The sequence below is a fragment of the Astatotilapia calliptera genome, chromosome 8, assembly GCF_964374335.1.
Source record: "Astatotilapia calliptera chromosome 8, fAstCal68.1, whole genome shotgun sequence".
NCBI lineage: Eukaryota > Metazoa > Chordata > Actinopteri > Cichliformes > Cichlidae > Astatotilapia > Astatotilapia calliptera.
The window spans coordinates 29,491,043-29,508,783 of NC_137429.1; the positions used below are offsets into that span (position 1 = coordinate 29,491,043).

Here is a 17,741-nt window from a genome sequence, read left to right on the forward strand (position 1 = left end):
GTTCATGCCAGAGTGACCAATATATTCACATTGGCTGACTTGTGACATTGAAGAATGGAATGCCCACAGCAGTGTGTGACCAAGTGGTGACTAGCATGAGAAGGAAGTGCCAGCCTGCTGTGGCTGTGTATCGTCCTTCCACATGGTTCTATGGCCTGTGTTTGTTAAATGAATAAATTGTTAAATTGCCAAAATGTCATGTTTCTTAGGACTTCAATCATCCAACCCAATAAACAACACCAAACAAACTCTGGCTATTGCTGATTCTGTTTTTGGACATGAAGCTGACACCAACAACCATAGTGAAGTATCTTCCAGTGGCCAAAGCAGGTGACATCGCAGGAGCTCTGAAACTGTTGGCTAAGGATAAACATAAATTCTGTAAAACTATAACTCCCATTGGCAGTAATACCAGTCAGCTACATCAATAAGAGGTCACTAAAATTTGAATTGAATCAGTATGTAACAGTCAAAACAATGTTGTACTAGGTAGTTTTCTCTGGTTCCCACTAATTGGACCAGGAGTGATGTGTTTAGCCACATGTCCTTCTTAAATTGCTGGTTGTCTGAACGGTTCCAAAAAATAATGTGGGCTTTATAGATAATTGGAAGACTTTCTGGGGAATACCTGGTCTTGTTAGGAGCTACAACATCCAATCCTTGGATGGAGCTAATCTCTTTTCTAGGGATCTGGTCAAACCCCCCAAACTATCCAGAGTTGAGACCAGGAAGCAGAGTTTCAGTCTGGTAAATGGATTGGTTCTTATATAGTGCTTTTCTACTCTGAGAACTCAGTGTTCATACAGTGCACAGTCTGGAGCAGACAGGGATCAAACCACCAACCTTCCGATTAGTAGATGACCTGACTGCGTCAGCTCCAGACCACCAAAAGACAACAAAAAGTCCCAAAGAAAGAACAATGTGGTATCTACAACTATTGCGGGGTCTACCGTGTTATTGTATGGTCTACCTTATAGTATAAAGCGCCTTGACGCAACTGTTGTTGTGATTTGGCGCTATATAAATGAATTAATTTCAACTGAATTACAACTGCACCAAAGAGTAAAACAGTGAAATGCAGATTATTAAGTTTCTCTCTTAAGTTCCTATTGGTACATGAATTAATAATTCATCAACGTATTGATGTACTCTGCCTTACGGACACCTGGTTACAGCAGGTGGATTATCTTAGTTTAAATGAATCAACACCCGAGTCATACTAACTGTTAGAATCCTTGAAGCTCAAGTTGAGGCGGGTGAGTGGCAACAATCTTCCACTCGAGGTTATCAATCAACCAAAGACCCAGAAAGTGTTTTAATTGTATTTGTTGATATTTGTCGTCCTCCTGGACCTTAATCAGAGTTTCTATCTGATGTCTCCAGGTATACCCTGGGCCTGCTCCTGGAAAGACATGCCCAGCCAAAACACCTAGCCTTAGCTGTCTCCTTTCGATGTGGAGTAGCAGCACTGCTCTGAACACCTCCTGACTGACTGAAGTCCTCACCCTATCGCTAAGGCAGAGCCCATCCACCTTTCTGAGAAAATTTCCACTGCTTGTATCTCAGTCTAATTGTGTTAACAAGAAGATCGGACTGAGATACAAGACTCCCCCAAACAACAACGCACCACCTGGTGGCGGATGGATGCATAACATTCAGGACACAATAATTTACTGACATTGGGCATCACATAAAAACATAACAATTAGATTAAACAAGTAAATCCGACCAGTGACAACAACAACAATTACTCGGCTAGTCATACATTGTGAAGTATTACATCTCCACAGCGCAATACCATTGATATTTATTTAGACTTTTGTTGTCCAATTGATCTTTGTGAGTTCACCTTCAGTAATTACTTCCTCCAAACAATCAATGTGTGTTTTAGACCCCATTGCAACAAGACTGTTCAGAGAAGCCCTATCATTTATTAATGCTTCAACATTAAAAACTGTAAACCTATGAATAGGCTAAGTGCCTGAAAATGCTTCAACAAGAGTACTGACAGGGACTAAAAAGAGAGAGTATATTTCACTGGTGTCCCTTCATTGGCTCTCTGTTAAATCCAAAATTGAATTAAAAACCCTTATTATTACATAAAAGGTCTTAAATAATCAGGCCCCATCTTATCTTAATGACCTTGTAGTACCATATCAGCCTATTAGAGCACTTCGCTCTCGCTCTGCAGGCCTACTTGTTGTTCCTAGAGTATTTAAAAGTAGAATGGGAGGCAGAGCCTTCAGTTTTCAGGCCCCTCTTCTGTGGAACCAGCTTCCAGTTTGGATTCAGGAGACAGACACTATCTCTACTTTCAAGATTAGGCTTCAAACGTTCCTTTTTGACAAAGAATATTATAAGGATGACCCTTAATCCTTCCTTAAGTGTTTCTTCTTGACTCACCTTTATGTGTGTTTGTACACCATTCTGCATGTAATTATTAGTTATTAATAATCTCTAGTTGTGTGTCTTTTTCCCGTCAGTCCCTGAGCCTGGTTCTGCTGGAGGTTTCTTCCTGTTACAAGGAAGTTTGTCCTTCCCGCTGTCACCAAAGTGCTTGCTCATAAGGAGTCAACTAAATGTTGGGGTATTCGCTGTATTATTGTAGGATCTTTACCTTACAACATAAAGCAGCTTGAGGCAGACTGTTGTTGTTGAGACCCCCCAAGCACACTGGGTATGTTCTTTGTAGCCATTAAAGAGTAGAGATTAATAGTAATTTTGCAAGAAAAAAGAAAAAAAAAAAACTCTCTCTCTCACACACACACGCACCAAAAAACCCCAACTTTCATACTGGGATAGTGATGAAAAACGTATACCTTTAGTAGAATGGATAAATGATTACATTATTTATAATATATATTAATATAAACAACATATTAAACAAAATATAGATGATATAAACATAATTTCCTCCTGAATTGTTACCTTCCTATATTAATGCTGCTTGTGATGGCAGAAATAGAAGTGCAGTCCCGCTAACAGAGCGGGAGCATAACAAGGAATTTGAACATTAGCCGTTCATTATATTAGCCTCGACTCGTGGCGGTAATAGTCGGTGTAGTATTAGCAAAAATAGTACCAATTATTCGACGGAGCGGAGGGACACCAGCGTGCTGCGGTTTGTGAATGTCTAGGGATCAGCGGAGAAACACCAATGGATGGCGGCTGTGCTGCGGTTCAATGTTCCACCGTTTTTTCAAGTGGAGAGAAAAGGCGACTGACGCTTGAACGGGTGGAGACTGCTACACGTTTAAATCCCCCGGGTCGGTTTTTCATCTTTCAGCAAGGCCAACTTTTCTTTTTTTCCTTTTCCTCCCATCCGTTGGATTATTTAGAGCTGTTTTAATGTCGTAAGTTACAGGTCTGCAAGGGCGTCGTTGTTGGGAAGTTTATTCCGGGGGGGGTGGGGGGGTTTGACCAGCAAAGGGCCATGGCAGTCGAGGCTCGGCCGGAGCTGGTCGGGAAGCGGTTCCTCTGTGTCAGCGGTGCCGAGCCGCCTGAAATCGGCGACATTGGTCGGTGGCCGTGGAGGTCCGGGGTTATACGGGCCGTCAACCATCGTGACAGCGACAATGCCGAGCTGACGGTAAGGAAAATGCTGACTTTGTCCTCGTAGTTGTCTGTTACATGCAAAGCAAACGGGAAAATCTCTGTGGTTGGTGGCTAGCCAGCGAGGCACTGTTGTAGGCTTGCCAGGCGGAAATTATTTTGCGGCTTTCTTTTCGGTCGCTGCGACTCTTCGGACGCAGGAGTCTGTGGTGTGTATGCACACCTGATTAGTAGAATGTGTTGCATTGTTTACGTGTGAGTTTGGCTAGTTTTCGGACCGCTTAAGCCTGCGAGTCAATGCGTGGTAGCTTGGAAAGCAAACGGTTAGTTCAGGTCTAAGTTCTGCGCTTATTTACACGAAATCCTCCAACTTGTGTCTTCCAGTAGGCACGCGCTGTGGCTCAGACTGATTTAAGTGGGCTGGTTATTCAGTTAGTGCCCAGATCATTTGAAGCGCGGTGTGCCTCTGCCAGCCTGAGGGATATTGTAAGGGTCGATTGACACATAATCAATGCGAAGCACCGAGTGACACGTGAATGGCTCATGTTGTCATTGGAGAAAAGCATGTGTAGGAATTTGAGTCCCTGCTTTACACTGCAGATCAGCTGACGCGTGTCAAGTTGGCTTTCCACAGACGTTAAATAGTCGTTATTACTTCGTGGTTACTAGTCTCCGTCCGTGTTATTAGGGCATTTCTTGTGGCCACTCGGACTTGCGCACGGGTGCGGGAATGCTAGGATTTCCAAACACACAACAGAAGAGGCTCGCTGCAGGCTGAACAAAGGCCATTTTGTCTTCAAGTAAAATATATGGTTTGCATTTTCAAAAAGGACCTTCTGTCACGCTCCTGTCACGCAGGTGCCCATACGTTTCCCGCTTCACGTGTAATAATTGCATTCGTAATAGTAGCCGGGCAGTAAATACACAACCCTCCTTCCTATAAAGAGGCATTTTTTATAACGGGCTAACGTGCCAAAGCCAGCAAACAATGAAATATTTGCCCTGACAAGCCCTTGGCTGGCGAACGCAGTGTATAGTGCATTCTCCCCTTTTCTTTTGTTCAGTCTTTTTTGACTGCCTATGCAGATAACTGGCAGAAGCCCCAGCCCAGCTCTGATTTGATGCTTTAGCCTGTTGTCTTTGTCTATATGTTCCCTTTTTTGAGAGCAGTAAAGCGTCTGGCTTTAAAGCTTATGGCGAATTTAATCATGTGATTGTCACAGAGCTCTGTGGCGGATTTATTCTTTGTGTATGATTTTATTTGTCAAGTTAATTTCTTGCATATTTTCCAACGATTTTGAAGCTTAAACGTTTTTTTTTCAGTGTTCTTAGTCCTTGGCAGACCATAGATGCAACTGATTAATACTGATGTCTTTTTGATTAGAGAGTGGACGAATTTGTGTTGTCACACCTTCCTTGCTTTCTGTTATTCATATAATCAAAGTATCAGGCTGGCATGGGTGGTTATCTTTCATGAATTAATTACAGTTTCATAACAAAACATTGTTGGTGCCTTCACTAGATCAGACATGTGCTTCTTTGTACTGGACAACAGCCGTGTCCCCAGATTACTAATGCCCAGTAGAGCTGGTCCTTGTCTGTGATGTAACTTAGGCATGGAGTAGTGTTCTACTTTAATTCCATACAGTGTGGCACAGTCTCATTAGCAAGGGGCTTAACTATCAGAGTGAATACAGTGGAGAGGGATTTGAGAGTAGATTAGAGGAAGTGTGTCAAGCCAGGTTGCCAGGCCTTTGTCAAGTGTCTCTGATCAGATAGGCCAAAAGTTCATATTTACTGTTAATGCTCACTGAGATTTATTACTCAGCAGATACAAATGTAGAAAAAAGAGAACGCCCCTTAATGTTTTTCACGTTTGTGGCTGAAGTAGAAATCAGTGAGTGTGTATCAAAAATCCGTTGGACAGAACAGCACTTAAGAATTCCTGTAAAGACGATCCTCTTGGTTTCACTGTCTTAAAGTTGCATTTAATTCTAGGGCTGTTCGATATATCGATATATATCGGACGACGATATAAAAACATCTATCGTTTCATTTTACGCTATCGTTTATTTGGTGGTGTCGCAAAATAAACTGTTTACAGCAATATTTGTTCATGGTTCTGATGGTCGCTGTAGTGGCTTCTTCTTCAATTTCTTAAAGTTCTTTCTCTTATATTTAATATAACCACACTACAGACGGACAAGCGCCTGTTTTTATGTGTTGTCGTTAGCAACAACGACGGTAACACCATCGCGTGTCCGCTTGTTTATGTTTCACAATAAAGCTCAAGATCCTGTTGAGACGTTTCAAAATAAACTGAATCACGCGAAAGAACAGATTATTTACAGATGAGAATTAAAAAAGACAAGCCAGGTGCTAAAAAATAAACCTTAGACTCAAACGTTAGAAAGTTACAACTTATGTCTAAAAATGTATCGTTTCATACATCGGTTAAAACACTCGACTCCAGCTACACGACGCACAACAGGAAACACTTCACGCAAGTCGAGCTGCCCGAGATTCACAGAATTTACAGAAAATGTTACATTTTTGTGATTTATATCGTTATCGGACGATAGACGTCTTATATCGGGATATGAGATTCTGGACATATCGCACAGCCCTATTTAACTCTTATATGGAGTGGAAGAGCTTATTACTTGATTTGGAAAAAGAAAGCAAATATGTTGTTTCTCTGATTGTTGCAGTGCGGTCCGTGTGACCTGATCACAGACAGCGTTGATGCACTGAGATGTGATCGGTCAGACGTATTCATATCGTATTCATTTGGTTGCATGGTTAGCCAACCATGTTGGCTACTCACAGTTTCTAGAGTTCATTTTGCATAAGACAATTTAACAATTGTGTGTAAATATGAAGAGCTCCGAATTAAGTGACCATATACCCTGTGTGTTTACTCAAGGGTTGGTACAGGGTGCTTTGGAGGTCATTGTTGGTAACTGGTTGTTTATAAAGGTCTTCTAAGCTATATTATCAGGGTTGATTGAGTTAATGTAGAGTTTTCCCAGGTATGACATGAGAAAACAAAAAAGTGAAACTCGTTGGTATTTTGACTTCTGCATTTTTCACTCTAACACTCGTGGATTGAGTCAGTGAGCATGGAAATAATCATAATTGTCTTTGTGTGATTTTACCAGGTTAATATTCAAAATTCAAAGAGCCATGAAATGCTGTGGACTGTGTCTGACAGAGATTTTATTATGTCAAAATTATTTAAGATCTTAAATTTGACATCTGGCTAAGCTGTATATCAAGTAAAGTGGCAGAACCTGTTTTACCTTTAATATAAAACATCTTCAGTCAGGCGTGGGCGATATATCGAATATACTCGATGTATTGCTAGTTTTTGCATGTACGATGGTTAATGGTTATGATAAAGCCATGTTGAGTATAAATTGCCATAGAAATATTAAGCTGTCTGCATATGAGGTTTTCCTCTCCCACACGCTGCGAAGGCATTATTACTCCGTTATTACTCCGTTATTACTCCGTTATTACTCCTACTTTCAGTTTTTATTTTGTCTCATGAATTCATGATGATGTTGAAAAAAAATGTTGAACGGTGTATGGTTCAAAATAACATTTGGTTTTGGAGGTTGTAAACATATCGTGATATATGTCGTTTATTGTGATATAGCCCAAAAAAATATCATGATATTAGATTTTCCTCATGTTAACCCAGTCCTACCTTGAGTGTAGTGATTTGGTCCTATATAAATAACACTGAATTAAACGCAGCACGGTGGTTAGCACTGTTGCCGCACAGCAAGAAGGTCCTGAGGTCAATTCCACCATCAGACCGGGGTCTTTCTGTGTGGAGTTTGCATGTTCTCCCCGTGTTTGCGTGGGTTCTCTCCGGGTACTCCGGCTTCCTCCCACCGTCCAAAGACATGCAGCTTGTGGGGATAGGTTAATTGATTTATCCAAATTGCCACTAGGTGTGAATGTGCGAGTGAATGTGAGTGCGAATGGTTGTCTGTCTCTGTGTGTTGGCCCTGCGAAAGACTGGCGACCTGTCCAGGGTGTACCCCGCCTCTCGCCCTATGACAGCTGGGATAGGCTCCAGCGCCCCCCGCGACCCTGAAAAGGATAAGTGGAAGCGAATGGATGGATGGATTAAACGCTGTTTTCTGTTTGTCTTCAAATCATTTGTTTTCAAAGTACTTTCTGACAAATAAACAAGTAACACTGATTGCTTCTCAGTGTCCTGCAGTTTAACTATGACTTCATTATGTTGGACTACAACCTGTAGGCCTCATTCATCTCAGTGAGCTTGACATAATGTGACATGAACCATTGTTCACTCCTCTCCTGGTCAGAGTGACCCTTGCCAGAGGTGTTTGTTTATCTCTTCACGAGCATCTTTTTGCCCAGGAGCAGGCTTACAAATACATTGTAACTAAATCTTAATCCTGTTACACAGAATGTCATAACTGTTAGTTAATAAGATACAATGTATCTGTTTTGATGAAATAACAGTTTAGTTTGATACAGTTGGTTCTGCTTATAATGATATTTAATGAGTAGCCGCAGGGTTAGATTCAGTCTACGTGTGTTTATTTTCCATCTCATGTCATATCATGTCAGGCTCTTGTTACTTCCTAATCTATTTGCAGTGTCACTAGGTGTTTGCCACCTGAGAAGCCTAAAGTCATTTTAATTAGCTCTGCTTCGGTTCTGGCAGGATTTTTAAAAAGAATAAAGTTCAGAAAATGAAAATAAATTACTCCATTGATGATTTTTGTGAGTTCCTCTGCATTTGAGCCAGTATTGGTTCTGCAAGCACTCTGAAACACAAACTGGTAGCAGGTTTAAATGGAACTGATATAAAATGATAAATATTAACCCGAGAGCTGAACATCTGTGAAGCAGTCATATTAAACAATGTCTAAACAGCATTATAGGCCCCCATAGTTTTCAGTTGCTTGAGAGACAGTGACACATGCTTAAAGAAAAGGCAAAGCTCAGCAGCAAAGCTCTACTCTGGCACATTAGACACAAAATTGACAAACTCATCTGGATTCACAGTGAATAGAAAGGGCAGGGCAGCCAGGTCATTGCCTATAGGAGCTTTTGTTTTTCATTACAATCCACTGTGTGTGTGTGTGTGTGTGTGTGTGTGTGTGTGTGTGTGTGTGTGTGTGTGTGTGTGTGTGTGTGTGTGTGTGTGTGTGTGTGTACAGAACCTTTGGTGCCAGTTTGTTTTTAAGGCTGTAGCCTTCGGTCCATCACTGTGTGGCTAATCAGCAGAAAATAACAGGCTGTGAGTGGAAAAGAACCTTCCACATACAGAATCCATGCATGGGTGTTGCAGTGTGTGTGAGTGTGTGTGTTGGGTCGTGAATAACAACATTGTTTAGAAGCAGAGGGAATAAATGTGGCAGAATAGATGCTGTCAGCTTCTTGTGTAGATGTAGGCTTAGTCCACATGAAATAGACCCATATACTATATCATTCTGTACAAGACACAATGGATTTGAGTTCTTTGCATTGTTGTTCGGTGCTTCGTCTGTTTTTCAGTTTTCACTTAAAATGTGTTCTTCAACAGGCCAGTCCAAATTATAGTCACATGACTGTACATATGAGTCACATGGTCTTCAATTCATTTTGTTACATGGTTAAAAAATATTGTAAAATTTCTGTTAATATTGTGAAGAAGCTTTGTATTATCTCAGGCCGAGCTTCTCACCACCGCGCACTCATTTCTTTTATGCTCTGTAAAAATCTCTCATAGAGCTGTCGACAAATACTCTAAATTTCATTATATAATTGAATAGTTAAAAAAAGATTTGGGAGAAAAGAAGCACTTGTGTCTGTTTCGTGAGCCACACAGGATGTAAAGCTGAAAAACGATGTTGTTGGGAGGTTAGCTGAGCACAGTTAAGACTTTAAATGTACTGCAAATTCTTCAGGATATTCTTGTAGTACTACGTTTCTCACATTAGTTATAGCATTCGTTTCAGTTCAATCAGGTAAATAAATGAAATGTGTAGAATGGTTATATTTATTTATTAGGTTGGCATCAGTGCATTGAGCTACATTTTGCAATATGACATCCAAGCTGTGAGGTGTCTGTGCAGCGCGGTAACGAGATCCACCAAATGTTAGTGGTTTGTTTTCTGGTGCCTAAGGAAACAAAATGTAATCTGAAGCCAAGTTGGGATGGCTGGATGCACCCTTCCCCCATTGCTGTCAGACACACACACACACACACACACACACACACACACACACTGAACCTCATTGCTTCATACAGCAGCCACAAAGTCTTCTACAGGCTCTCGGGCTTCCTAGATATCCCTGGGAATATATTAGGCTCCTCTAGTCAGCAGCTGCTCTAGCTTCCTGCAGGACCTTGTCAGACCTCAGTGGGCTGTTCTTCTGTTCTTAGTGTGGCATGGTGTAACTGTATAATGCTAAAACGTATTATAACCTTGTGTATTGTTCCTAGCTGCAGCAATACATTTAATGTTAAAACCAAAGGAAGGCTGTCCATTTTCACTTTGTCTATTAAGCAGTAAGTGATTCTTCATTGATGGCTAGCTGCACTGAAATGAGAGAATGCATCAGGTAGCAGTAATGCTAACTGATGCTAAGGTTTGTAGAGCACTTTTTAAATGATGACTTGTTGGAGAGGGTGTTTGAGTCAGGTGCACTGTGCTCTGCTGCACTAAGCTTCAGTCTGATACTCTGTGGTTGACTTTTCCCTGTAATAGGTTGGGTGTACGATATTCCACCCATCTTATTTGCAAAGAAATGACTCTGCACCATAACGAGAGGGCCAGGTGGCACAATCAGTGGGCAGAGCAGAGGTCCACAACGTCCGATCAGGAGCATTTCATGTAATATTACGGTGTAATTTAACCCCTATATATCCTGGGGTTAAGTTGTTCTTTTCCCAGGCACACTGCAACCATAACAGAGTTTTTTTTTATCATGGCATGATTGGGAATCCTAATATCATCAACATCTGTGGAAGGAACAAAAATCGCCACTGTACCATCTCCTTCGCTTTGTTTTTTCTCGCTTGTAGTGGTAAGAAGTAATCTAGTTACTGAGATAATGTGGTCAAACTAGAAAAAAGCTCAAGTTTCCAAAACAGTTTTTAAACAAATTGAACTGGAGCACTTTCAAGGACTTTCTTGACAGACCAGAAGTAAAACTAATTTCTTTTCCCTGTGTAAGTAATGGTCAGGAGGTAAGGCAAAGCAACAGTAAAGCTGTGTATCATGAAAATACTCAAAAGTTCATTTAACGGCAACATTTTAAAATAGAAATACATCAAAGTGCAGCAGGAAAGCACTAATGAAGCTAAACAATAACTAACCTCTCATGCCTTACTGGAGAATTCCCAAGCTCTCCGAATCACCGTCCAGTTGAACGATGTGCTCTGCACAGTGTGCGAGGGCGGACACACCAAACAGCTCCCATATCAGGATTTTGACTGTGTAATATTTCAGCCAGAGCAGTGAAACTTCCAGTACTCCGCTCTCACAGCAGAGCATGTATAACTGAGTTATAGAAGGAAGATCCCAAAGCATCGTCCTGCAGATTGACTCACTTGCTATCATCAGTGTCTACGCCTTCATCAGGTGGTGTCATCCGCCCGCTCCAAACCTTGCAGTTGTTCGTCTGAGCTGCTTTCTTCCATTAAAGCTTCTCTTCCTCACTGACTGTTTGCTCTATAAGGTAAATGCCTCATCTTTTGGTTTTCTGTGTTAAAAACCCAACACAGTGAGTAATGAGTGATGCAGCGACGTTACAGTGGTGAGCTGGAAAATGATTATACATCTAAAGAAAAAGGACAGTCATTTTAATTTTTCATAAAATAAATGAGCATCACACAAACCACTCACATGATTTAATTTCTGTGTGTAGACAGACTGTGTAGTTTTTATTACATTTTGGCCTCATGTTGAATTTCACATCATCCTCCCCCAAATAATTCAACTCAATTAAATCAAAACACAATGCAAAGTAGTATTAAACTGTCATCATATCAGCTAACCTCATGCCCTGTTTTCACTCTGTGGGAAGGCTTCAGTAATGGATCACAGCTCAGTGAGTGGCTTACCTTTGGAGGATAACAGTGCGTGGCCGAGCTCTTTGGAAAACCTTCTAAGCTCTCAGTGTAGGCATGAATCAACAGCTACGTGAACAGCTTTGTTTAGTCAGGATCTTTTTCTGTAGACGGCTTTGAGCAAACTACATAATGCACTGTGTAGGCCAATGTCACGGATAAATCAAAACATGTGAGCTGACCTGTGGGGTTTCCACAGCAAAGTCAGTGTCTCAGTAAAGCATGTAGGGAGGAAGCATAAGGAGCGAGTAAACCTGAGCTCGTCTGACTGCTTCAGCACCTCTGTCCTCACGCTTGGCTGATTTGGCATAAAAGAGGTAATGCAATACTACACACTGAGATGGTTTGACTGGACTTAATGTCTAAAATGTTTCTTCAATTTGTATATAGCTGGGATCCAAATAAGTAGTATAGATCAACGCCACCATGGGATGTCTCTCATAAAAGCAACTCGACTCAATAAATGACTTGTGTCGCACTTCAGACTCATTTCAGTCCAGCCCAGAGCTGTTCTGTGTGTTTTTGAACGCTGCTGTCAGTCAACCAGGAGACTGGCTGGGCCCTCTAACGAGACTGTTACCAAAGAATGTGAGCGAAGCTATTTTTGTGTAGCCAGTAATGAGGAGGTTGTACTCATTCAGTTTGGAACATCTCCCACATGGATTGATGGAGGCACTGTGGCTCGCATGCGTTCATCTTTTCTTCTGCTGCCGTCTTCAGCTTTGGAGCACAGGGTGAGTGGAGTGTTGTTTGTCTGCTACCTGTGAGCAGTGAGCTTCAACTTACATAATGCGCCCGACTTCTGTCCTAGCTGAAACCAGTCGGCCCTGAAACATAATTCACTTAATCTTGTCATCTACTGATTCGTTATATTAAACGTGGTTGCTCTGTGCCAGTGGGACACTACAAAGCATAGAGTGACAGCTGGCGTGCCGGCAGCCTCAGTAGATGAATTTTAAACAGAACACTTTGTTCTCTGTGAGCAAAGACACCAACCATTCCTACCTGATAAGACTGTGATGAACAATATAAATCTCCTATTATGGTTTTGTCACTACCACCACCATAGATGCTGGCTGTCATGGTTACTGAAGCACACCACCTCGTTGATTTCTCTAAATCTTACCATGTGTTTTTATAAACAACAATAAGGTAACACCTTAATCGCCTGCCTAATCCTGGTAGGGCTCACCGTGCTCCCAGTATGGCTTAGACCCACTGGGGCACCGTGCCAGGCTGATGCTGGTCACGTCTGTTCTGGTGATTGTTTTTGTCATGCAGGGGGATCCACTGTACTGAGCGGGGTGTGCTTTATACTAACATTAATATTACTGATTAATGTTCTCCTGATAGTCCTTTAATAATATGGTGAGCATCTAGTCTGATGGAGTCTGCTTTTGGCTTCACCTGTGGCTCCGGTCGGTGCCCTTATTGGACTTAAAGAAGCATTGCAATAATAATCACATCTCTAAAAAGCTGCCGTTATATTTTATGTGTTGGATGCTCTCTTTACTTATGTGGAATTAGTTGTTTTTCATGTATCTACCACATGATGTGTTTGTTGCAGTGCAGGGTTGTGTCCAAGGATGATGACGTCAGCAGTGTTGATTTTTAAATGAAAGCTTAATCTGACGGTGCAAACTCCACTGTGTGCTGGGAGGCCACCATTAAGGAATAATTATATCTCAGCTATTTAACTGATGAAGTCCACTTATGTTAATTCTGGTGTTCTAAATTGTTCATTGTTGTATATGAACGTCCACGTGTGTCTTTACTAGGGCTGCCACAAACGATTATTTTGATAGTCGACTAGTCACCGATTATTTTTGCGATTAGTCGACTAATCAGATCATCATCCATTGGACGTAAAACTACAGCTTATTGCACCAGCAGCATCTGCTCTTATATAACTATCATTAGCTTACAGCTTTAAGTGTTTAAGGTATGTGCTAACTAAAAATAAAGACAAGATGATAGTTTATTAAATTTTAATGAAATTTGCAGATTGTTTCGGTGAAGTTTAATAAACTCCTTGGTATCTAAAATATAACAGGACACCGGAGTATATTCTGGAGCATCTCACACTTCTGATAATCAGCTGTCTGCTTGACGTTTATTCAGCTGTGTAAAAACTATAACTTTAATCTCATCTAAACCGATTTACTCAGGAACAAATAAAACACTAAAAAAAGCCAAACAATAACATTTTAAGTTATCTAAGTGACTCATATATATTTAACCTGAGTAGCGACAGACGGCAGTGGGTTTGAAAACGATTTGGGTGAGCCTTGCCCCGGCTAACTATTGAGCTAGTGGCTAACAGACGTCTCCGAAAACGTCGGAGCGCTTTTGAAAATACGTGGTGTCTTGATAAACTGAGCAGATATTTGAGGTTTACACAGCTACATTCTTACCTGAAAATATGTGAAACGTTTATTTTGTGACCCAGAAAGAATAATAAGAGTAACATTAAAACTAACTAGCTGCCGCCATTGTTGGAAACTGAGCTGGGCTGCGCTATGAATTCTGGGACACAGCTTCTTCTTCTTCTTCGGGGTTAATGGCAGCTGGCATCCTTGTACATGCAGTGCTGCCATCTTCTGTGTCAGTCCGTTATTACACTCTTAAATCCTGCTACTTATTCCTGCGTCCTTTGTGATCTTACAAAGCTTCAAACGACGCGTCGACTATTAAATCAGTCGTCGACGATTTTGATAGTCGACGTAATCGTGACTAGTCGACTAATCGTGGCAGCCCTAGTCTTTACCTGAGTTTCTTCTGTTTGGGTAGCACAGAGTGTGGAGAATAAATGGTGCACGTTAACCTCCTCCTGCCTCGACCCGGCTGTGATACGAGTATACCGAATACTTCTTTGTTTAACTGCTGGGTATACCCAGATGGAAGTTATTGTATGTGCTGTACTCCAGTTTACCTCCGAGCTGTATGTGTAGATCCAGTTTCCAGGCGATAAACGTATAGTCCAGCAGACGAGGTGTAATCTAAGTTGATCGCTTGACCATTAAATGAGTTTGAATGCTAACCACTGAATGACGTTATAGCAGGAAATGCAAAACCCACTGTCGGTTCTTTGTCTCTTACCTCTGTCCGTCTGTTTGATCAAATAGCTCAAAAAGATTTCTGCACACCTAGGGCTGTGCAATATGACCAGAATCTCATATCCCGATACAAGACATCTATCGTCCGATAACCATATAAATCACAAAAATGTAACATTTTCTGTAAAGTCTGTGAATCTCGGGCAGCTCGACTTGCGTGAAGTGTTTCCTGCTGGGCGTCGTGTAGCTGGAGTCGAGTGTTTTAACCGATGTATGAAACGATACATTTTTAATCTTGATGCTTGCTCAATCATCCAGGTAACTAAATCAAAGGCAGCCATTCCCCAACTCTCTGTCAATGGGACTCATGGCCATTGATCAGTGGTCATTGATCAGTGGTCATGAGAATTTGCATAATTAAGATTAAGGAACTGACCTCCCAGCCCATTGTTCCTTCAGTGGGCTGGTTTCAGTCATTATGCACATGTCCTGTTTATAAGATTGGAACCTGCAGTCAGCTGAGACTGAAGACGTCACTTCGTCCAGATGAACAGAATTAACTTTTGGAGATACATTTTTAGACATAAGTTGTAACGGCGCCGTTTTCTTTGTGAGTATTTATTACACGGCGTGCTGCGGGGAAAAGCCTGTTCTAACGTTTGAGTCTGAGCTTTATTTTTTAGCACCTGGCGTCTTTTTTACTTCTCATCCGTAAATAATCTGCTCTTTCACATGATTCAGTTTATTTTGAAAAGTCTCAACAGGATCTTGAGCTTTATTGTGAAAGGTTTATGTAGAAAATAAACAAGCGGACACGCGATGGTGTTACCGTCGTTGTTGCTAACGACAACGCATAAAAACAGGTGCTTGTCCGTCCGTAGTGTGGTTATATTAAATATAAGAGAGAGAACTTTAACTAATGAATACAGCCACTGAAAACATATTGCTGTAAACAGTTTATGAAACGATAGATGTTTTTATATCATCATCAGATATATATGGTTATATCGAACAGCCCTATGCACAGTTATGTGTAATATGTGCAGCACTGACTGAAGGGACAGTGCAGGTCATTTGGACGATCTCATTTATGGATGTTGCCGTTTGCTGTTTTCATTTAGAGTCAAAGACAGTTGGCTGCATGCACAGGACATGCAGGAGAATCAAAATACTGTTTGTCTGTCTTCAAAAAGAGCCTGTGTACACAGACAGTATGGCACATGACCAACAGCAGCAGGTATGCTTGCAGTAAAGAGCCAATGACAGACGGTCAGTAGCATTAAAAGATATGAATGTATGTGTGTGAGTGTAGGGGAGAGGTGGTGAATAGAATGTGATTTCTTCTATTAGGTGGTGCAGCAGTGGGTAAAACAGCTGTTTTCACGTACACCACAGTGTGATACTTGAATCACAGGCTGATATCAGCTATTGGCTGAACCAGACTCCCGATTCTTAGTTCTTTAGAAGCAGCGACACTTCATGTTTCTGAACTCATATTGTGCTTCATGTTCTTCAGCAATGAATCTGTTTGTATTTTTGAAAAATGTGAACATTTCAGCGGCTGTGGTAAGCTGCTGAAATGTTTCTGATCACAAGCTCCTTGATTTGGACCTGAAAATAAGAGAAACTGATAGATGTACACACTGGTACGCTGAGCCTGGCCCTCTGCTGTTGGTGCATGACTCACTAGCTGGCATTCAGAGAGACAGAGTGAGGGACGGAGGAGAGAGAGATGATGTTACAGAGAGCTGTAAGAAAGGAGCGAGCGGCTGTTATTTGAAAAATGAAGGGACAGAGTAGAGAGAGCTGTGTACTCTCATTAGCCGTTTGGTTCTGTAGCCAGCCAGGCTCTCTGGAAGAGAGGGAACGAGAGCAGAGGAGGAGGGAAAGGGAACGTGAGAGAGAAAATGGGAATGTGAGAGAGAGGGGTTTCTTTCTCCTCTGTCTGGCCTCTCTCCCATAGCAACAGCGGCTTAGCCACGTGAACGGCAGTTCCTTTGAGTTCACCCGCTGCACAGAGCTTAACTCCTTCAGTGCCAGCTTACAGCAGAGGCACAGAGCACAAGACAACAAAGATCTACAAAGGATCTGAGCACACTGTATCCTTTCCAACTGTAGCGTCTTCAGTTGATTTCAGACAGAGATGTTCATTGACCACACAGTACTAATCACTGCTCTACCATCTGATAGAATATGTGCAATATAATACAGTGGTGTCCATGACATTTGCACAATTAAAAGCCAACAGTCCTGTAATGCAATGCAGACATTTTACACATGCAACAATTATTTTAGTGCAGCTGAGCAGCTTCTAGTGAAGACACACTGAAATGCAGGGATACTGCTCCCTAATGAGTGATCTTTAACATAGTTCAGCAGAGTCGTGCACTGAACATCATGCGGAGGAGATCAGAGTACGCTTGTGCACTTATGTTAAGGTTTACAGCACTGTGAGAGTGAAACGGTGGAACGACTGTTGACTGGAGAAAGCATGGCTCCCCTGTGGAGTCCAGCTTCACTCTGCCTGTGCAATACAGACATAGAAACATCTCTTTTTCTTCCAAGAAAAACCCCAAAACAAAGTGAAGGGCCGTGTATTTGAGTGTGTAGTGCTTTCAAAGCAGAGCTTCATCTCCGTTTCACTAAGAGTGCAGTCGAAACGTTAAAGAGCTTGTTTTTGCCTTTGCTGCCTTCTGTTCATTCTGTTCTCTTCGTTCAGCAGCTAGCTAACTCTTTCCAGATGGCGTAGTGCTAATGCCACTTTCTTCTCTGCTGCTGTGTCCATAAGCACTAAACCAAATGACTCGGTGACCCAATATTGGCACTGATGTCCACATCAGTATTGAACTGCTTCTGTTTATTTGAAATGCATTCTTAAACTAAGACATAGCAATGCAAGGTTGTAAGACATCTAATGTTACTAGTCCTTATACTGGAACAGTGATGTGTTATTATGTTGCAAAGATGTCAGAGAGACACAAAAAGAAACAAACAAAAGTCAACAACAGTGAAGCGCTCTCCCAGCTCTG

General features: G+C 41.6%; 1 protein-coding gene across 4 annotated transcripts in view; it reads left to right on the plus strand.

Annotated features, from left to right (window-relative positions):
* The first annotated feature begins 3,159 nt into the window (after window positions 1–3,159).
* jmjd1cb (jumonji domain containing 1Cb) overlaps window positions 3,160–17,741 on the plus strand; it is a 116,599-nt gene continuing 102,017 nt past the window's right edge. For all 4 annotated transcript variants that reach the window (XM_080305680.1, XM_026177542.2, XM_080305681.1 and 1 more), the window contains exon 1: window positions 3,160–3,589. In XM_080305680.1, the coding sequence (XP_080161806.1) occupies window positions 3,434–3,589 (156 nt within the window). In that variant the 5' untranslated portion in view covers window positions 3,160–3,433. The remainder of the gene's footprint in view (window positions 3,590–17,741) is intronic.